General features: G+C 33.0%; 1 protein-coding gene across 4 annotated transcripts; it reads left to right on the top strand.

Annotated features, from left to right (window-relative positions):
* The first annotated feature begins 218 nt into the window (after positions 1-218).
* Tmep (Transmembrane endosomal protein) lies at positions 219-23,331 on the top strand. Of its 4 annotated transcripts, XM_036366706.2 has the most exons (10): positions 219-415; positions 561-658; positions 14,402-14,669; positions 14,771-14,936; positions 15,011-15,269; positions 15,332-15,501; positions 15,577-15,743; positions 16,800-16,874; positions 16,928-17,012; positions 21,037-23,331. In XM_036366706.2, the coding sequence occupies exons 3-10, from the start codon at positions 14,403-14,405 to the stop codon at positions 21,318-21,320; spliced, it is 1,473 nt and encodes a 490-aa protein (XP_036222599.1). In that variant the 5' UTR covers positions 219-415; positions 561-658; position 14,402; the 3' UTR covers positions 21,321-23,331. The 4 variants fall into 4 exon arrangements, with proteins under 4 accessions (XP_036222599.1, XP_036222622.1, XP_036222588.2 ...); XM_036366729.2 differs by lacking the exons at positions 219-415; positions 561-658 and adding an exon at positions 10,101-10,238; XM_036366695.2 differs by lacking the exons at positions 219-415; positions 561-658 and adding an exon at positions 14,189-14,253.

Genomic DNA, 23,331 nt, shown 5'->3' with positions numbered 1-23,331 from the left:
AAAACGCAAAAATTAAATATTAATATGACTATGGTTCACGAAAGTCTATTAATTTTTTTATTATAAAGGTGTTATATACGTATTTATATTAATAGAAATATTTTACAGAGACGCGCTCCACGGTAAATAGAACGTAAAATAAAATTTTAACGAAATTCAGTTGCGCGCCACCTGTTGGTGAGCTGGATTAACTTTGTGTTTTGGCAATACTGCATATCAGTCATTTCGTATTTATTTTTCATAGTAATCAGTGAGTTTTTCCACCAAGATCGTAAAGTGATTTTTGAAAAAGTTAAAATCGGTTCAATTGCTTACAAAATCGCATAATTTAGTACAAATTACGGACAACTCGCGCACAAAAATCGAATTACCAGTGTTTAAAGTTTTATCAGTGTATTTAGACAAAATATCTAAAGTGAGGGCACTCGCAAAGCCAAAGAAAAAACGTCATCTTTGTCGAATTGATTCGCTGGCGACTACAACGACATTCACAACAGGAGAAAAAAGAAATTAACAATAATCATATAAATGACAAGTGGTTGATTTTGTTTTACTTTTAGCAACTTATTCAAACGCTTTTGTAAAAAGAAAATAAAATTGTAAAAGTGTCAACAAAAATACATAAAAAAACAGCCTAAATAAGACGCAGACAAACAAGGTTAGTGCGAATTGGAAAGTTGTATATCTGTGCAAATTTCTACATTGAATAGTAATATTCAGTAAAATACATATATGTACAAATGTTTATATTGAAAATAGGTTTTATTTTAAATGGATCAAACGAAAGCAGCATATTTAGTGCTTGTACAGACTCTAAATATTCTAATATATTTATTTATCCAATTAGTTTACCATTCTCTTTAATTTCCAGTTATTTAATACATAAATTAAAAATATATTAATTTCATAAGAATTAGGAATTTGGATATATATCTGCAATAAAAATTAAAGACCCTCTGGTCTTCCTATCAAAGCAATTTAACGGCCATTATACTGCATTATAGGCTAATTTTAAGGCGAATAGTCGCTTAGTGTGCATTTTTACAAATATCAGAAGCCATATGTTCGCGTGGGGCAACGACACATGAATTTGATTTTGTGTATTTGCATGCGGATCCGTGTGTCTTCAAGAATGTTATCGCGACGTTTGTTCCACAATGTTTACTTATATTAGAAGTTCGGTTTGGTAGTTCTTGCAAAAATTGGAATTCCCTAATAGTGTTAAATTTTTAATTGAAAACTTTTCGGAGAAAAATAATTGACACAAGCTAGATACAAAATATTAAATTCCTTGTGCTATTAATTAAAAAAATATTCTATATTATTCTGCCTGGTTACTTCAATTGTTCCAGGTGCTTAATTTTTATGTTTTACTTATTTTATTCTCTACTTCTCATGTCTATTTCTGCCCACTTTTGCGTACAAACTTACAAACATATTTGTATGTATTTTTACTGCCTTTATTTGTGAAGTTCGTGGTTTTGTCACTATTTTCATCGATTATAACTTTGTATGCCTATGAATACGAATGTATACATATTAAAGTTTGCGTTATTTATTTATCTTTTCGTTTATTGTTTGACCGTGGATTGTTTGTTGAACAGTTTGTTACTTGTTTTCCAAAGCTTACCGTTTTGCCACATAATAAAATAAATTGCTTGTAACAAATAATTGTAAACAAATATATGCCTCAATTTCATATAATAATTTACACTCCTTACCATGCTTTATGTGTATTTTTCATTTATTAAGCTTTCTTTCTGAACGATGAGTCAAAATCAAGCTTTGTGGTCATCGCGTGAATAAGTAACGAGTTTTTCAGCTTTAAAGGTATGCAGCTTTTGCAATATTCACGTTTTTTTTTTAAATTACTGCTCAACATAAACGTGAACGCCTGACGTAGGGCAACCTTTATTTTTAATAATAAATAAACTATTAAAATTTATTTCTGCAGCCCTTTAAATTAATGAGTTATAGCTAGGAGAGTTTGTTCATCTTGTTCTACATTACTTAAACTAATACATATGAAGGATATAATTGAAATCATTGATTTTGTTTCTTTCATTATATAAATTCAGTTTTTTCACTTAGTAAATCAGGAAGAATGTAAAACTTTCATGACTCCCAACACAAACACACGCACTCACGGCAACTGTAATAATAATAAAATCGAATTTCGGTAAAAATATATAACGGCAATAAATTATTCAGCTTGCCTGAATTTAATTACTAAGTCGGCTTTTACATGTTCAATATATATCGTCTGCGATTCTGGATAGCGATACTTATTAAACGGTTAGTGTGTATTGGTGGATCGCGATCAATATCAAAACATATTTAAATATTTTGAAATTCGCATCGCCGTAAATATTGAAGGTGTAGCATTTAATCGGGTTCCAATAATTGTTAATATAGATCACGTGCCAAATATTAAATAAATATTGAACGCGCGTCAATCGTTAAAGAGAAGGAGATTGAAACATGACAACTGTTTGCTAAACTAAACTGTCTATGGTAGTAAAAAGAAATCCTTAATTTTTCCAATAGATGGCTTTAGTAATCTGTAACTCTCTTTGTATAAGTGCAAAGTTACGCAATATGGCGTTAGGAAAATAAGATCTGCTACTAAAATAATCTCTATTTTACGACAAAGGCGAAAACACAAACCAGACCGCTTAAAATGTGAATAGTGTTTATAGTTCTGATACTGATTTTGATGTCAAAGATGCAATTTCAATTGGAGAAAATATTGAAAATAATCGAAATCGTAAAATCACATTAAATATACAATACAAAAAAGTTATTGAACTAAAGGGTGCATATTCTTCTTTCTTTTAAATTGGTAACTAGTGTATTTTATAAATTTGTTACAGATATGGTTTGGAAATCAAAAATTCACAAGGTGACCCATATGGTTTAAATTCAACAACAAATAGCTAATGTAAACGGTATTTAACTGTAATACTAATGGTTATTTTTTTAGGCTATGTCATATACTTCTTCTGTTGTGTCTAATTTTCATATTTTTCGCTAAAATATTTTATTGAATTTTATTTCAATAGCTTTTGTTATCTGATAAATTCCGATAATTGTTGTTGGCGTAAAAACCTGTTAACTAGCAAGTATTTCATTTTGCATTTATTGTACTGCTCTGTTTGAAGCTGAAACGGGCAGTGCGAGAGATGTTTTCCGCTCACCAAGTACTTGACTATCTGCGAACGTGTCATTAGCTTCGTTTTGCAACAATGTGGCTATCTATTTCCCATACTCTTACGATTGTCGGTGGTTCATATTATTTTATTTTATTTTTATTTTTATTTTGCTTCTTATTCGCACATCAGTATGCAGTAATGTAACCATCATGCTTCTCAAGGCTAGCGTTGTTGGTTGACTGATTGAATGGCGCGTTGGTGAGGTGTTTGGCGTTCGCAGTTATGCAGCAGCGTCTAGGAACTTCCTCTTCCATCATAAATTTTGTTTGTCTTCTCTACTTTGCAGTCTCATATCTTTTTGCACGCTTAGCACCGCGTTCTTGTCTACAAATATTGTTGTATTTATAACTGTTAAACATTATACTAATTGCGCTACACCTATCTGAGAGATACTTATGTACAAACATACCCATTTCCTCGTATATGGATGTATCTCGTTTTAATGCGTTATTCATACGTCCTGTACGCCAAAACACACACAGACTTACACATATAAATACATGAAAGTTGCAACTACTTATGTATCTGAACCCACAACTTCATCACTTTTCCTCCTTCCTATTTCAATCTTCAATCTACATAAGTTTCAGCTTGTGCTTCCAAATCGTCGAGTCAGCGAACTACTTAGACAAGCAGTCATCCAGCCAGTCAGTTAGTCTAGCATTCAGTTAACAAGTCTTACTTACTCATCAGTCTTCGCCCTGCAGTGGTCTCACAAGGTGACATCAGCTTCGTTATTGCGGTGTTGGATTAGCGCCTTTTTGCAATTACCGCTTTTTCTTTTCATGTCTGCTGTTACCTGGCCTTGCCAATTTCTGTGGGCTCTCTCTATTTTCCTGTTTTAATATAAGTTTTCTTATACCTACATGTTTAGCTGTGTTTATTTATTTCATGGGCACATTACCAGCTCACCATCTATTGCTCATTATCGCACAACTTATGTGGGCATCGCCTTTATTTTTTCCCCATTTTCGCTCCTGCCTTTTGCTTTTACCTTTTTCCTTTAGTTTAATGAACTCTTGCGGGTTTACAAATTACCTTCCTGTTGTAAATTGAAACATTACCTTTTACATTAGCAACAAACAGCCCATTGCTGAGGCAAATCTACACTCGGTATGTAAATTTTAAGTGTGTAAGTAGTGAACACTCGCTTAGACAGACAATTATTATATCACTGGTAGCAAATTATTCACTCGTAAACGTTTGCAATAAGCGCGGAGAGGAATTATCTTTTTTAGCTTTTCAGACTTATAGTATGTACATATGTATAATATGGATAACTTGATAAGAGTTAGTTGTGCACGTAAAAACAAATTAATGCTTGTATCTGAAGTATTTTTATTTACTTCATTGCTGTGCACTAGGTCGTCCACTATGTGCTTAGTCTACTAAAGCTCTTTAATCCAATAATTATGAACAACAATCGAAGTTATTATACAAAGCCAACATCCTTATTTAAACCATCATTGATCCTATATTACTTTTTAACCAATTTCGCAAGCGCCTTTACAATTAGATTTGACCGAGTTTTCGTAAACAAAAAAATTCCAACTCACTACAATCTTATCACATTGAAATCATTTGCTATATCGAGCTTTGATTAATTTTTCAAAAAAATAGGATAAGTTATACTGCCTGGCAGTCCGCCATATATTAGAGGTTCAGCTTAATACGAGCTGAAGTTAGATAGATACTGTAGTATTTCGGAAGATTGAAGGAAAAGTGTGCCATCTCTTTCGCAGAGAATACTACAAAAAGATCTGAGATTGTTTTGCTGGATATTTTCACGAACAAATGTGTATGGTTTCCCATTCTGCTTTTAGAAGCGAACGACCACAAAAAGTAATCAACGTTTAGTGAACAGTTATTTTTTGAAAGTTTTTTTTTTAACCATCTGGCCATATAGACATACAATACATTTATGAAAAGTCTAATATTAAAACGAACCAATATTTTCGCATATTATTTCTCTACTATCTCTAAATCGTGGATTATGTTATAGTCTGCAACCTCTATACACACAAAGCCTTTGGTATCTTCGCACTTCCTTTATAATATTATATTTGTGCAGATAAATGCTTTTATTTTCGCGTGCGTGACGTAGTGCCATTTGAATGTTCAAGGATTTCAAGGTGTGTCATCTGCCAAGTTCCTTGCAACGGAAGCCAGCGTGGCCATTTTTTCTACCGTATTCAGTAGAGCTCATCCCTCATAGCCAGGCAGTCTGACAGTTACTCGGGTATGCATACATACAAGTACATATGTTAGTATATGAATGTATATGTGTATGCGTGCAGTTCATAACGTCTGTGGATTATTTGGTAGAACGCTATCATGATTTACATTCATTTTTCCAGAGTAAATAAAAAGGCACGTCGTTTTGGCTTTTTTCCCTACTTTATTTGGCTATCCTTTATCATTATTTTGTTGTGTAGATATAAACTATTTTATTTTCTTTCAGTTCAAACTCCTCACATATTATTTTTTTGCTTCATTTTTGTCACACATTCCTCGTTTCTTTGTTGCAACACGCTTCGTACGACACAAGTACCCTGAGTAGCTGAGTGCAGACATAAGTGTGCATGTTGCTTTTGTTGTTGCCGGACGCTTTTGGGCAATCCCTTTAAATGTACGAAAAATCGCTACTCTCTTATTTCACTAAGCTGTGCCAAAATGTGACCTAGTTTTTAACGGTATTTTTGCTTTTGTGTGGACTCTTACAGATCTGCATGTTTAATGCGACACTTTTGCTTTTCTTTATTTAAGTTCACTTAACCTGAATGATTTAAAGAAAAGCAAGTTTTATTGTCTGCAAATTGCTCAGTGTTTCGGTGGGTGCAGTTTGTTGCTCCAGTGCTCTCACCTTTTTGCGTTTTTTTTTTGCGGAGATTCTTACTAAAGGATACAAATGCAAAGAGAAAAAATATTTTATGTAGTCAATGTCGTTTTATTTAGTTTTAGAAAACTTTACTACAGAAAATTGGAATAATTTCGAAAATTATCATCAGGATTTACTGCGCGCAACACGCAGATATAAGAAATTGTTATTGATTAGAGGTTGCACCTCGAAGCAATAAATCTATGGTTTCTAATGGTAATCAAAACTACTTGAAAAACGCTAAAGTAGTCTTGAGTTCGAAACTACGGTTGAGTCATCCACACAATAAACTTTTCAAATGTTGACACTCAATCTACCGCTCTCAGAATCTAATAAGTACCGCTATTTTCATTTTAAGATGCGTTAAGAAATGAATGAGTCATTGTTATAACAAGTAAGGGAGGGCTAAGTTCGGGTGTAACCGAACATTTCATACTTTTGCAATTTGACAGGATCAAAGGCAGTGAAATACCTTCAGGGTATCAAAAAATTAATATGTGTAGTATATTGTAGTTTGGGTAGTTTCTGGATCAATTTCACACATTTTCTGCATTAAATTATAGTGTATCCAATATTGTATATTCATTCAAATTTACTTATTTATATTATTGACCCGGTACCACCCATTTTTGACATATAGACATATTATTGTCAGAAAAAGATTCTTTCCGAATTTCTATAGTAAATCTCACAGATTGACCGAAATTTTCGATAATATGTTCGCTATACAAACTGGGGTCCATATATTCGGTATATGGGGGCTTGAATAACGTTAGTCCGATTTGAAGAATTTTTGGTAATAAGGTGGCGCACCTCAAAGCCACTATTCGTGTAAAGTTTTATCTCGATACATTCATTGGTCCTTAATTTGCAATACTGGAAAATGAAAGAATCAGATGGAATTTAAAATTGTGTTAGATTCTGCACTGAAACAAAGGAATGTAAAGATAATATTGCATCAAAAATTTGGTCGATATCGGTCGAGTAGGTCCAGATATATGGGGTTTCACCGAAATGTGGGCAGTGCCACGCCCATCGTTCAATTTTGACCCCAAAGCTTATAAAGTCCTTTTGTAAAATTTTATGTTCCTGGCGTTTTTAATTTATTGATTTATCGCGCTTTTAGTAGTTTTTAACAGAACCTTTATATGGGGAGTGGGCGGGGTGATCACCCGTTACAAATAACCGTTAGTGGAACAAAAATTTTATACTCTGTAGCAACATGTTGCAAGAATATAAAAATATTGGTCGAAAACTGATACTTGAAAGCCCTACTTTATGCCTCTAAAATCGCGAAAAAATAATAAATAAAAATTTCAAAATTTCAGTCCTCTAAATCGACCTTTGGCCCGCTGTGCTGCCGATTTCATGCCCGTTTAACAATAATTATAATATTATTTGCTTTTGCAATTAAGCAAATGATGTTTTCCATTATCAATTTTCTATGGCATTAAATAAATTCGATTCGCAGTTTCAGTGAACTTGCTGCTTTAAAGTTAGCCTCTATCGATTTTCCACCGACACCATGTGAAAGCAAGAGTCAACCATTTAAATAATTAAATTCTAGGAGAAATGGCTTAGTTGTTATTGTGCTAAAGTGATATTAGTAAATAAAAGTATATTTGTATGGAATTGTGTAATGAAAAATATTGCAAAAGCGTGGGTCTTCCTCTACTACGTGCTAGTACAAATAATTATGTGTCTATAACAGGTTCACAAACAAAACCTGCTAAGTGCTTTTAGTAAATTTTGAAATTTCGAGCTTGACATGTGTCACGAGTCTTGTTATTTGTAATCAAACTTGTATATGTAAGTATATAGTCGATTACAATGCAGTAATATTCACAAAACTATGTCCTGATTAGCCTTTTTTCTTGGAAAAAATATAGTTTAATAAAAAAATGCCAATTCCACTTAACCGATTTTTCGCTCAGCCACGATATGTTGTACATTCGCTTAATAACAGTACGTGTATACACGGCTGCTTAAGCACACCTACATACATACATATATGAGCAACTATAGAGCAGCGTCTGGTGACCGTGACCATTTAAGGACGAGGCGTTGTTTTTTCTATCGCCATAACACGTAATCCTCTCGCCTCATTTGGTATACTCGCATTGCCTGCTTGCAATAATAGTTGGCTTCCTATGTAATAAAAATAAAAATTTATGTTTCATGACACCACTTGCTGCATTTTTTATCCAACTGTTTGCGCTGTTGTGTTTATTTTTGTGTCCTGTTTGCTTTCCTGTATTTTATCCGCCACTTCAGTATCATTTTCACGCGATTAATACAAGTAGGCTCTGTTGTGTGTCTTTTTCTATACCATACACACATACATATGCGTGTCTATATATTCGATATGCCTGCTTCATACAATATATTTTTGAATTCATTTGCACCATTATCTTATGGCTTTTACTACTAGACAGCAAGTAGTTACAGCGGCGCGTGGTTTTCCTTTTTTACGATGATCTAATATTTTTCTATTATTTTTCAATTCGCTCATTCTCATATCTATTAAGCCCAGGCAAGTATCGCGTACATATGGTATATCCACTTTCTCTACCGCATGAACCATAACTGGACTTGAAGCAGAGTACATGCGCGAGTGCAAGGCTAATTGCAATAGCAGCACAGCACAGCCTAGCGACCATAGGAAAAAAAATTGAAAATGAGTTATAAGTAGTGCCTTAAGCAAGTTTTGGTTTTTTCGGTTTCGTTGCATTTTTGGAAAGCGTTTCGCTGGATTGTTGGACAGTTGTGACAACATATTTATAAACATACGGCTTGTCCACAGTAATGATACGTTTGTTGAATGGATGGTCCTTCATCCTTCCTACACTTTTGCGACCTCTACTTAACGTCGTTTTGGCAAAAGATTTAGTTCTTTAGGTACCAGTATAGCATTGACACGCTTCATATCCAAAGCATTAAACAAATGTATTGCGTTTTTCGATGTTATCGGGATTAACAAATGTGGATGGACGACTCGCATGAGGGAAATTTTTGATGACATTACGATCTTCACCAAATGCTTTGTGCAACTCAATTACTTGTGTTGGAGATAAAATAATCTCCCCCAAACACTTTTGCAATATTTTCAATAATCCCGTAGCCGTGATTCTATTGGAAACACAAAATCAATATTTTTATAAAAAGTAAGGGATTTGAGAAACATCGTGAAAAACATATAATTTTTTTTAGAGGTAAAGTGAAGTCCAAGATGCCATTGCCTGCGTAGAAGTGACCAGGTTTAACACCGTTTTTTAAAGTTGGTCGGAAACTACGTTTAAACTGAAACCCTTGGTAATGGTGATACGCACCATTTATTACTATAACACGGTGGCTTTAAAATTTAGATTTGGGCCAAGACCACATATATTTCGTTTTTTTCAAAATGTACATTTCTCTACAACTCCACGCTTTTCTTTTTTCTCTTGTCTCATCGTTATAACTACAAGTTCGTATAGCGGTGCTGCTACAAGGGTCTATTTAATATCTTATAAGTGTGCTTACAAGCATTCGCATCATTTCTTCTGTCATTATCAACATTCAAATATGATATTAATATGATGGGAGACAATAAATGGAAAACGTCGCTTAACGACGGTGTACAGCCGACTGAGTAAACGTGAGAATAAGTGAATGGGCGTATGCCTCTATACCTATATAATGATAGTGCGTGTTGATATAATTCAATTTTTATCTTGTCATACTTCAACTTTTAATGGCGCATATACTGAACACCGTGGCACATGTGTGCATATATACATATATATACTCATTTACAAATGCATCAAAGCATTTTACTCAAAAGCTATTCCGTCAAATGCTGTTATTCTTTATGAGCTCGTATTTACAATCACGTTATCAGTGCAATAAACTTCGTGGAAGATATATTATATACTTAGCGTGGTCACAGTTACGAGGGGTATTTGTGTGCTCTTCTTTATATTTATCAGTATTTTGTATGAGTAAATATGTATCAGTGTTTGGTAAGAAAGTTTTGTTATGGCTTCAGAAAGGTCTAGCAGGTGTACTGGTGTAAAAAAAACGGGAAAAAATTCTAGTTGCAATTTTGAATAATATATCGGCGAAACACTATTTTTCTAATCGCATTTCAAAGTGAGATTTTACAGTTGGTATGTCATACCAAATTTTAGTGATAAGTTAAATACTTTTCAAATGAAGTCATGTGTGTAATTGTGTGTAAAGTTAAGAATAGTCGGGTTGTTGTGAATAACTATCATCTAGGCTTCTAAGGAAGCCAGTTCATAAGGTTGCCGAGTACTGATAAACCGTTTGAAAAAAACAATTAAAAATAAATTTAATGAATACTATTGTCAAGTTTTGAAATTGAACAATATAAGCACTCGCAAATCATTCAAGGAGTGTGCAATACGTCGAGTGTGAAAACATGACATTAGAAATCAGTTATCAGTGAAATCAGTTTTGAGGAAATTTGTGATTCGATTGTGCACTTTCCAAGAAAATCTTATCTGAAGAAAAGCTTAACATAAATTTAATGCTCTAAATAAGGTTTAAATATGAAAATGCATTGCGCGAGTAACGAAAAAGGAATCGAACTTTTTTCTTTCATATTATTACACACATTTGAGTGGACTCATCTTCTGAATCACGGGCGGCTGTGATTTCATAAACTTGTGCTATCTGCAACAAAATAAAACACTGGATTTTAATCTATGTAATATTTGCTAGTAAAGTACGTACCTGTTTAGGTTTGCCTTCTGATCAAATTTGACCTGGATTAATATAAAAAAACTTTATGTTCACGTATTTTAATACAAAAGCATGCCAACGCTTACACAATTATCCATACACTTGTTATAAGTCAGGCTGTGATGGCCTTCAGGTGAATTTTGTTTCTCATCGTTTCGGCTCATTTTTAGAGTGCCATTTGCTAGATTGTTAGATAGTTTCGACGTCGTCTTCATAAATATACGTCACATAGACACGCTTCACACCCAGAACATTAACCAAAATGTGTTAAGTCGTTCCATAAGCGGTGATGAGATCTTCTGCTGTCTAACTGATGCAAACTCGATCACTTCTTTGTACTGTTTCTTTTACCTTATTGGATGTTATCGTCGTTAAGAGAGGTGGGAGGACGACTCGCAGGAAGCCAGTTTTCGATGACTTAACGACCTTCCTTGAATGCTTTGTGCCATTCAAATACTACCTAAAACACTTCGTAACATTTTTAATGATTCCTTATACGTGATTTCATTAGAAACACAAATTTAAAGAAAACTATTAGTTAAATTTTTTTTCTATGTTAAAAATCGCCAAACAAAGTTGTCGCGTCGAAAACGCAAATTGACATTCGATCAAATTTCACACCAACGTAAAAAAGGTTCTATAAGTCAAGACATTTTTTTATACTCTCGCAACCTGTTGCTACAGAGTATAATAGTTTTGTTCACCTAACGGTTGTTTGTATCACCTAAAATTAATCGAGTTAGATATAGGGTTATGTATATATAAATGATCAGGATGAAGAGACGAGTTGAAATCCGGGTGACTGTCTGTCCATCCGTCCGTCTGTCCGTCCGTCCGTCCGTCCGTGCAAGCTCTAACTTGAGTAAAAATTGAGATATCTTTATGAAACTTGGTAGACATGTTTCTTGGTACCGTGAGACGGTTGGTATTGCAGATGGGCGTAATCGGACCACTGCCACGCCTACAAACCGCCATTAATCAAAAACAAATAACTTGCCATAACTAAGCTCCGCAATAAGATACAAGACTGTTATTTGGTACACAGGATCACATTAGGGAGGGGCATCTGCAGTTAAAACTTTTTTTAAAAAGTGGGCGTGGTCCCGCCTCTAATAGGTTTAATGTGCATATCTCCTAAACCGCTAATGCTATAGTAACAAAATTCACTAGAAGCAAATGTTTTTAGCACTTCTATTGACGGTGTGAAAATAGTTGAAATCGGGTGGCAACTCCGCCCACTCCCCATATAACGGTACTGTTAAAAACTACTAAAAGCGCGATAAATCAAGCACTAAACACGCCAGAGACATTAAATTTTATCTCTAAGATGGTATAAATTGGCTTAATAGGAACCGCGTTCAAAATTAGTCAGTGGGCGTGGCACAGCCCACTTTAAGGTGAAAACCCATATCTTGAGATCTGCTCAACCGATTTCAACCAAATTCGGTGCATAACGTTCTTTTCATGTTTCTATCGGACTACAACCACGCTTACTTCCCATGTAACACCATTTTAAATTCCATCTGATTCTTTCACTTTCCACTATGCAAATCAGGTAACAATGATTATATCGGGGTAAAACTTTGCGTGAATAATGCAATTAAAGTACCTTGCGGCCAAAAATTGTCTAAATCGAACCAAAACTGTTCAAACCCCTAAGTACTAAATATGTGGACCCCAGTGCCTATAGTTGACCTTCTACCGAAAATATCAGTCAATCCACAAAGAAATCTCAAACGAGTATACCATTTGACTTTGCGGGAGTATAAAATGTTCGGTTACATCCGAACTTAGCTCTTCCTTACTTGTTATCTATTCAGTTTGCGCGTGCAGTTGTAATGGGCCTGTGCGGTTCAGATTTGATAAAATGGTACAGTAAATTTTCGCAAAATCACGGACTTGTAAAAAAGGTTCAACTTTTGACTGAAAAAATTAGCAATAAATTGTTTTTGACAAAAAAGTGAAATGATAACAAAACATTCGGCTGCACTGAAGCTATAATACTCTTCACAGGTGAATTTTACTATAGCATAAAGGAGTATAAAAATATCTTTATCTTGACTTTGATCGGTCAGTTTGTATGACAGCTATATGTCATAGTGGTCCGATCTTAATCATTTCTTTAGAAATTGCATTTTGTCTTAAGATATCTAGTCAAATGACAAATCTTTCCATGCAAGCTTGGCTCCGATCTGAATAAATTCTTCCATCTGAATAATTTCCATTAAGCACTTGATTCGGATCATTCAATTTATATGTCAGCTATATGCTATAGTGGTCCGATATCGGTTTCGACAAACGAACAGCGTCGTAGTGGCAAAAGAACGTGCGCAAAATTTCTGGCCGATATCTCCAAAACTGAGGGACTAGTTTGCATTTTTATGCTGATTAATTATATATATGCTTTGTAGGGACTCTGACGTTTTCTTTAGGGTGTTACAAGCTTTAAGAAAACGCGTTTAAGAATTTACGTGGTATTCTTCTTCACCATTTTATCCACTAAATAATGTTTTAGGAAAACATAATTTAAGCAAAAAAATAAATTTTAAAAATCTTAGACTGTCCTTGCCCTTTAAGTGACATCACTTACCATATAATCTACATTGTCAACCAGACCGGTGCAAATCTGTATAATCCTTATATGGAAGCTAAGAGAAAGTGTGAATTAAATTATTATGAAGCTACTTATTGAATGACCAATATGGATTTGATAAAATTAACGGATACAATTAAATGGAAATGTGGAAATTAGTATACTCGGGTTAGGAAGCGTCGCAAAAGTCTGAGACTTGACTAAAAATAATTCGTGTCCGGATGAATTTTAACCAAAACATGTTTATGCGAAATATTTTTAAAGTTCATATTTAATTAAGTTATTTTCGTTTTAATTTAGAATTAATTTGAAAATGGTTTGCCAACACGAGCATGTCCGGCATTAGCAACAAAATTCCTGGGAAATTTGTTAATTTTAATATTTTATTAAATATTTTCGATTGAAAAAACATTTATAGTTTCTTTCCTTAGAAAATTCGAAGAAAAATAAATACTAGATGTTGCGACGATAAGAAACAAAAAATGCACGTACATGCAACTTTCTTTAGAACGAAAGCTTCTTTACATAATCATAATTCATTGAATATTTACAAAGAATCTTATCTGAATATATTCAAAATAAAAATGTGGTGTACTTACATATTGTATGTGCGTTAAATTATATATAAAATTTGATTGCACTACCAACAAAAAATGTATACTAATTTTTATGTCGCTTTATTTTATTTTATTACTGATGTTTCAGATATTCATGGATTTTATATACGAGTCTTAGTATGAGGATTTTAGAAGTCTTGAATGCCACTTCAATTTGATGGCCACTCTTACTACTGATTTTATTATACCAATTTTAAGCAATTTTGAGTATATTTTTGGGTTTTCCCAAAGTCAATATTTTGTTATGTGAAAGCATTTAAAATACTAACATTAATTTTTGAATTTTTTAAATTTTTTTCTCTTAAAAAAAAACTCATTTCTACAGTACAAATTATTACTCTATTTTCATATGCAGTATGAACAGCGTTGTGAGCAGCACAACGCCAAGTACAACGAGCTTCATTGACACGAATGGCACAGCAGCAGCCGCCATCGCAGTTGCCGCATCGACGATGACCGAATCGACCACGCTGAAGCCGAGTATCGTTGTACAAGCCAAACCAATGCCGTCACCCATTGATCCGCTCAGTCACGTCGGTGATGGTATCTTCCTGCAAACAAAAACCGCCCAAGGACTTGCGACCGTCTTCGTGTGGGTGGCACTATTTATCACATGCCAACAGGTGGGTAGTCTTGTGCTTAAAAAAAATGTAACTGAAATGCTTTACTTTGTTTTTTTCATATTGCCTCAACACTCTGTTTACACAATGCCACACGCTGGTAGATTTATCAACATCTGCGTTGGTACACAAATCCACAGGAGCAGCGCTGGATAGTCCGTATCCTATTTATTGTGCCCATGTATGCGACATACTCATGGATCAGTTTGTTTTTCTTCAATTCGGATAATGTGTATGTGTACTTCTTTACCGTGCGCGATTGCTACGAAGGTGAGCATACGACATTGCCAAGATTTGCTGATATCTTTTTTTGAAAAATTTTATTTACATAATTCCTCCTTTAGCTTTTGTCATCTACAGTTTCCTGTCGCTCTGCTATGAGTACCTTGGTGGCGAGGGCAATATCATGTCCGAGATACGCGGCAAACCCATTAAGAGCTCGTGTCTGTATGGCACCTGCTGTCTGAAGGGCAAGACGTATACAATCGGTTTCTTGCGCTTTTGCAAGCAGGCCACATTGCAATTTTGTTTGGTGAAGCCGCTGGTGGCATTTATTATTATATTTCTGCAAGCCTTTGGCCACTATCATGATGGTGATTGGAGGTATGAAAATGTGGAATAAAGACTCTTTGCAACTTATTTAATTAAATTATACTGTTTTACAGCGCAAACGGCGGCTACATTTACATAACCGTTATCTATAATATATCCGTGACTCTTGCCCTTTACGGTCTATATCTGTTCTATTTCGCTACGCGTGATTTACTCACACCATTCGAGCCTGTATTGAAATTTTGTACAATCAAATCGATTATTTTCTTATCGTTTTGGCAAGGTGAGTCACTCTAATGAGTCCAAACGTGTCTTTATTTTTGGTGTCTTACTAATTATACGCTCTTACCGCCTACAGGTGTTATGTTAGCCATTTTGGAAAAGGCCAAGGTCATTTCGCCAATTGTGGACAGCATGGGCACTGTCACCTCAGCTGGTACTGTTTCGGCGGGCTATCAAAACTTCTTCATTTGCATTGAAATGTTGTTTGCTGCGATTGCTTTGCGCTATGCATTCCCCTATCAGGTGAGTTAAATAATAACGATTTAATTATGTTTACTTTTTTATAATTTGTCATTATTGTTTATGACTAACATTTGCATATTTTATTTATTTACGCTTTACTCGCAAGTTCATCGAGTGCAAATGTTTGCTAGGCGTGATTGCCTGACATGCAATAGCCGATTGATAAGATAAATATACAATAACAACAACATAAATTATTAGTAGCTCATAATAAACATACTTTGCAAGCAATTAACACTATTGCGTATGCTAGTGAAAAACTCACACTCGATTAGCCAGTAGAAAGCGTGGACCGTAAAGTTAGACATTGACTAGGTGAAAATCGAAAGTTTGCTAGTGCTAGCGATGTGCTTTGGCATATCTTTGGCATATGCGTAATGGTTAGGCGTTGAAGCGTGGCAAATATTTTGCATTTTTAATTTCCTTTTTATTCGCCTCATCTCTTGTACTCACTTTGTGAGCGTGCGTGGTATGTGCTCATATCATGCATATTTGCAATTGATCTAAATTTATTAGTACTTAGTATTAGTAGTCATATACATAATTTACTTGTTATCAGAAGTGTTGAGTTTATGAGTCGTTAAGTTTGCCACGAAGTTTGTAACACTCAAAAGGAAACGTCAGAGAACCTACAAAGTATATATATAATTGATCAGCGTGACGAGCTGAGTCATTTAGCTATGTCCGTCTGTCCGTCTGTGTATATGCAAACTAGTTCTTCAGTTTTTGAGATGTCGACCAAAAATGTTACGCACGTCCTGCTCATATGTCGGAACCGCCGATATCGGGCCACCATAGCATATAGCTCCCATATAAACTGAACGATCGGAATCAAGTCCTTGTATGGAAAGCTTTGTCATTTGACAAGATATCTCCAAGAAATATTGCAATGACCGATCAAAATCAAGATACAGATATTTTTATCCTCCTTTATACTATAAAAAATGAAACCGTAGTTAACGTTTTTCCTTGTTATTGCTTTTAAATGTGTATACCCAGATCTGTTTGCAGCTGTAATTTTCTTATATTGTAAATACTACCTTTCTTTCCTTATAGGTCTATGCGCGCAGCTGTATTGCCGATGGCCAAGGTCGCTCTGTTACCATGCAATCAATTTCAAGCAGTCTTAAAGTATGTGAATGCATTTTCGTTACATAATTTTTATAAAAATATTTCTTTTTCAGGAAACTATGAATCCCAAGGATATTATGACAGATGCTATACACAATTTCCATCCACAATACCAACAGTACACGCAATACAGTTCCGGTAAGTCCATTATCATCACTTTGCAATATATTTTACTTAATATGCATGCTTTGAACGTGGCTTGGGCTTTCTTAACTGTTAATTTAATATGCATCCTGCCTGCAACTATTTTCTCACTGTATGATTCTATATTTATCTGCACTGCTATATCGTATATCTATACCATTCCGTGGCTTAATCCACTCAAAACCTTTTTAAATACTGTTTTATGTTCCCTTAATATTAACTAAAATTTCAAAAATGCGTTCAGCTTTGGGCTGGCAAATACTAATTTTAATTATCATCATTTTACCAAAATTGCCTAGGTGTTGGTAGTGAGTAGCAGTTAGTTATAGAGTATCCAATAAAACCGCTATAACACACGCGTGCTGAAACTATTTCTATTCTCCTACTTTGACACTATCCACCTTGAAAGGTCGCACTTGTAATGCGCACCCAAGTTCAAGTCCAATGCGCTTATAATGTATTAAAAACACACACACACTCGTTTTGTTTTCATTATTTTCACTTTGGTTTTGGTTCCACTTCGGTTTCATATTATTTTTACCAACAATTTATTTTCGTTACCTACCGCTTTAGGTTTCTTCAAAAACTTGTTTTTTTCTCTTCTATTCCTTTTACAGAAGTTACCTCGTCTCAACGTTATGAGAAACTTTAAAATCAATGTCTGACAATACGCAAATGAGCCGCCGACCGGAAGACATAAAATGTTATGAGCGTTGAAGAGGGCGAACATAAACAGAAAAAGAAATAGTACTTACTTATAATTTAATAAAAATAATTGAAAAAGAAGCAAAAAAAAGGACAAAATCAATTCTAAAACAATATTTTTATAGTGCTAATGCGTTGACAAAATACCTTTGCGAAGTGCATTTGCTTACCAAAATTGCCTTGTACAAAACATACACGAGTACATATAAATATATATTTATACATTGAAAAACGATAAGCGACTAAAAGCGATAATCAATAAAAAAATAAGAGGAGTTTCAAGCAAACGATAAAAATGGCGTAGCTCTTAAGTTTAACTAAAATATAATTAGACACACACACACATACACATGTGTGTATTGCGAAGGATGTATGCGTTTTTCGTTCGTTTTCTAATATATATGTATGTATTTACACTGCTTTTTATTTCATACCTTTAAGTTTCTACAAGCGTTGTTTGTTTGGCGTAGCTCAAGGTGCACCTGGACCAATGCACTGCCTTGCTATAACAAAGCGACAGATAAAAAATACAAATATTAACAACAATATTATTGATCGAGAAAATGAATAGGAAATTAAATTTGCCCCAATACATTCCTGCTTAAGCCAACTGTATTCAAAACATATTCCTGTTAATCGTAGCTTGTTTGATAGATAATATGTACTTTGGTTTTTATTTTATATTCTTTGAATTCTTAATTCTTACTTTTTTGTAGCACATATTTTTAAAAATTTATTACCAGGCAACTTCTTCAATTTGATCTAATTGTTTACCCACTAGGTAGGTTATTATTACTAACTGCAGAAATAAAAAATATTTATAGGTTATTATAAAACAAATAAAATAATTAGTTTGCCAATATAGCACCTACATATTTATCTATAGTTTGGTTAAAACAGAACTTGCTTGAATTTTGCCGCCTTCCTTCTGGTACTTAATCCATGAAAAAAAATTATGTTACTTTAGTATGAACCTAAAGCACAAAGTACTTAACTTGCACAATGAAGAATTACAATTTTTTATAAATAAATTTTTTGTTACAAAATATCGTGCTTATTGTTCTTTGCATTTCTGGTGTCGTTAGTTTTACAGCAAATTTTGTCGATACTGTGTTATTTTCTTAACAAAAATTTGACTGCCGCCAAGAGAAATTGTTTTGTTTATTTACTGAAAATGAAAGGGCATGTCGATTCGAGTTCGACATTGTTGTTGTCACAGCATTAGTAATTTTTAAACAGTTTTTCGAAGTTCTGATTGCAAAAGTATTGTTTTCACTACTTTAGAAATTTGTTCTATTAAAAACAAATATAAATATCCTTATGCATTTCAAGAGATTCTTCTTTGGTTTTAAAATATTCAGGCGTTCTAATTTCAAATGTAAATTCCAAAATCAATTTCCAGATTTTATCAAAGCATATACATAGTTTTGCTGTAGGAAGGCGTCATATTTCGCTTAAAATTTGGTGATAAATTTCGGTGCACATCTGAAAGTGGCCGCTTGAGTCTTAGAGCGTGCGATTTCAATGAGTTGGAACTAAACAAGTTTTAGCTTCTGTGTAGACTTCCTCTGGGTTCTTTTTGATCATTGCTTTTGATATTTTTACTGTTTTTAACAAGCTTCTTCATTTGGTGTACCGCTTTTGAAAGAATTTTGTATTTATCGGATTTAAAGAATTATAATATATAAGGGTTTTATTTTTATTTTTTGCCAAAAGTACACAGTTATAATTTATTAACAGTTATCAAAATCATTTGCAGTTGTCGCAATTTACACATTTCTCAAAAAAAAAAAAAAATTAAATAAAAAAAATAAAAAGTTAAATTGTCTTTGCAAAACAAACTAATGATAAAATTTTAATTGCCTCAATTTAAATTATATTATTTATATTATATTGTTTTTGATATTTTTGCTTTGATTTTGTTTTCAATAGCACTAAACCATACAAATTTTAACCACCCTATAAACAGCTTTTTAGCTTTTTATACACCTTTTTGGTTTTCTATTTAATGTTTGTACACTTTTTTGTGTGTATTGTGTTTTTTCCTTTATAAACACATATACTACTGTACGAGTATTGCACAATAGTCTTTTTTAGCTTTTATGTGATAGCCTTATACAATACGCATGTGAAAATTTTATGCTTACCTTGTACAATATTACAATATCATTGTACTAAAGATTATTTACCAATATATAAATGAAACTTTGTAAATTATATGAAAATTGCTTATAAAAATAATTATTTTTAAATGAAATATTGTATGAATTTTTATTATAAATATTAAATAAAAGATGTTTGCATAAGTATCATTGAATGCGTTTTTTTGTAATTATTTGTTGTTTTTTTATATTTTAAATATTTTTTTAAGTTATTGGAGTAGTATAAAAAAAAAATTTAGCTAATTTTTTGCAGAAATATTGTCTTATATACGTGATCAGATGATCACGATCTGAAGATCAAATTTGGCCCAGATTGGTCCATATAAACTGACAAAACAGTCACTAAAGGTCGTGAAGTCTACGAAAAATTGCTTCATGCAAGTCACCCTCCAGCCAACTTTCTTAATGACGATAACATCAAGTTAAAGAAACAGTGCTTAAAAATCGTTATGCTGGCATCAGAGAGGTTGTTGTTAGTAGAGGTAGTAGACGATCTCAAGCTCTCTTATGGATCTGCGCTGTCACACAAAACGAGTATCATGGGACCATTGACCGAATATATAAAATTTCACACGAAGTATATATGTATATACTGACCAGTCCAGGTCAAATCTGATCTTGACGTGCTTTCATCTTTGAACACATATACTAAAATAATTTGTATGTACCGTTCAAATTCAGAACCATTGCATAGAGATTTTCATAATATAGAAAACTAATTAATTTAACAATATTTATTTTTTAAAACCATAAATTCGCACTAACTGTTTTTTAATTTGTTATCCAAGTGCACTTGTCAGTTTACAGTTGTAGATACCTAATTCCGGCGTTCTTTTGAGATGTGAATTGATTCTGATTCGTTACTTAAGAATATCTTCGCTAATAAGAAAAAAATCAGATAAAACAATACAAAAAATAAATTTAAAAAATTTGTACTTATTTTATTTTAAAATTTTTATAAACTAACTGTTTTTTTTTAATACCTCACTACTCTTTTGGCATGACATGAATGAGATGCTCAAAATTATTTTTGCAAATTACTCGCTCAATAAATAACTGTTGTGTTTTGTGCGCGTTGCCATATTTTTCCATAAATATAACGTCATTTTAATTTCTATGCGAAATTTGGAATTCTCAAAACTCTTCTTTAGGTGGTAAAAATTCGCGTGGTATACGCGTCTCTTCCTACGATCCGGACGAACCGAATGCCACACATCACGCCAGCAGCAACAACACAGGCGGCAATAGCGGCACGTTGAGTAGTTTGGGCAACTCCAGCCAAGGCACACCAGGTGGCAGCATCGCCGGCTGCATCGCATCAAAAACCTTGGGCAATCAACGGAAATTCATGCCCGGCGGCCAAAGGGTCGCCACTATCAGCCAGAACTATAATGAGAAGACGATGCTGCTGAGCAGCGATGATGAGTACCAGTAAACGACGCTGGATCGAGGTGTCGTCGAGAAGTGAGTAATGGAAGCGAGCCGCCCTAACAGCACTTTTTAAATACCATAAAGGCTCACTGATTACACTTAAGAAACAGGTGGAAGAGTCGTTATGCTTTGGACGTGTGTTGGTGATTTGATTGTAATCTTCTTGATTTGCTGCTTATTTTGATTTTTTGATGTGTAAGTGTTGTCAGATATTAGCTACGATTGGCACAATTAGTAGCCGAAGGTGAATTTTATAGAAAAATGGAAGAATATGTTTTTTTTTTTGCAAATAGTATGTGCTTTCTGCAAATGAATTTTTAATTTGTTATTGAGCAATTAATTTTCGTATTTTTATCAAAAATGTGTAGTATCAGTACAAAAAATAATTACGAGTATATATGTATAAAGAAAAAAAGTTTTAAATGCTAGCAAGAGCAGTTAAGGTGCTATTTATAGATTTCATAAAATTTTTACTAGAAAATATGCAATTTTATGCCACATTTTTGTTGAACCATAAGTGAGGTTATTTTATTACCTTTTATTTATAATTAATTTCGTTAAGTTATTATTGCATATTGCAAAATGCAGAACTGAACTGCCGTTGTTTATTTTGTGCTTTTAATAGACCTCAGTCGCACACTTACTTACCATATAGAATTATTGTATGTTTGTATGTAATTAAGCTAGCAAAATATGTAATCCTTTGAGGTAAACTTGGCGCGCTTCTCTACAGCAAAACCAACAAATGTCCAAAATTGTTTCTATTATTGTAACATTATTAACAACAAATATTATGTATTATTATTAATGTACGTTGTATGTAAGTACAATTGTACATCACGCATCCGTCGTTCGGTGGTCGTGTGTGTGTGTGTATTTTAAAATAAAAATATATTGCAAATGAAATTAAATAAAAATCCACAATCCACAATATGTATGCTTTGCATTCAAATTTTAAGCGTATTACGGATTGTAATATTCAAAAAAGTTGTGGCAGGGGCAGAGTACACTTGTGGGTACTTGTAGAGAGCGACAATTTGTATTTGAGTAGAGCGGAAGCGGCTAGATATAAGAAATTTTCAAAAATCTAGAAAAAGCACTGAAATTTAAGAAAGTAGTATATTAACTGAACTGAAGAGTGGAGAGTAGTGAGGAAATCAAAATAAAAAAAAATTGTGAACTCATAATTAATATAAAAATATTCATCATAAAAGTTTTTATTACGTTGGTTTTTTAATTTTAAAAATTTTGTAAAAGAATATTTTATATAAAACAGTTTTTCATCATGTCTTTTTATTTTATTTGTTTTTTAATTTTGAAAATTTATTAGGAAAATTAAAAACAATTGTTTAATACTTTTACGTTTTTATAATTAAAAATTTTTTTTTAAATATTTTTATTTTTTTAAAAGTTTTTTTATTTTTTAAATTTATTTTTTATTAATTTTTTTATTTTATTTTGTATTTATTAATATATTTTTAGTTTTTTAAATTTTTTTTTGTATTAAATTAGTTGAAAATGCGTATATACACATTTACAGATACAAATTCAAAAATAATTTTATTTCTTATTATAAGTATAAGTATTTCGAAGCCTCCAGCTTGGTATTCCGTTCCCCAACTATTTTCACATGAGAAATCAACACTACAAATTAAATGAAATATTGTACAGTTCTGTAATACATTACATCCAGTACTCTTACACGCCTCTCGTTCGGTTAATAACAGCGCAGAAAATTGAATTATGTTAAAATATTAAAATAAAACAATTACTTTTTTCCTGTAAAGAAAATTTGTATAAAAATGTATTAAAAAAATAAAAATATTAAAAATAAAAGCTGAAATAAATTATTAATAATATATGTATGTAAGTTTACTGAAAATATATACATATGTATATACCAACATTGTGTGAAATAGTAGTCTATTAGAAAATAAAACGATTTGTGAATGAGATACTCATCGGCTTTTGAACATGCAAGAAATACAAATAAAATAAAACACGACAGTATACAA

This window comes from Bactrocera oleae, chromosome 6 (assembly GCF_042242935.1).
Source record: "Bactrocera oleae isolate idBacOlea1 chromosome 6, idBacOlea1, whole genome shotgun sequence".
Classification (NCBI taxonomy): domain Eukaryota; kingdom Metazoa; phylum Arthropoda; class Insecta; order Diptera; family Tephritidae; genus Bactrocera; species Bactrocera oleae.
Note: the sequence above shows the minus strand (reverse complement) of the source record. Positions and strands in the feature narration are given on the sequence as shown.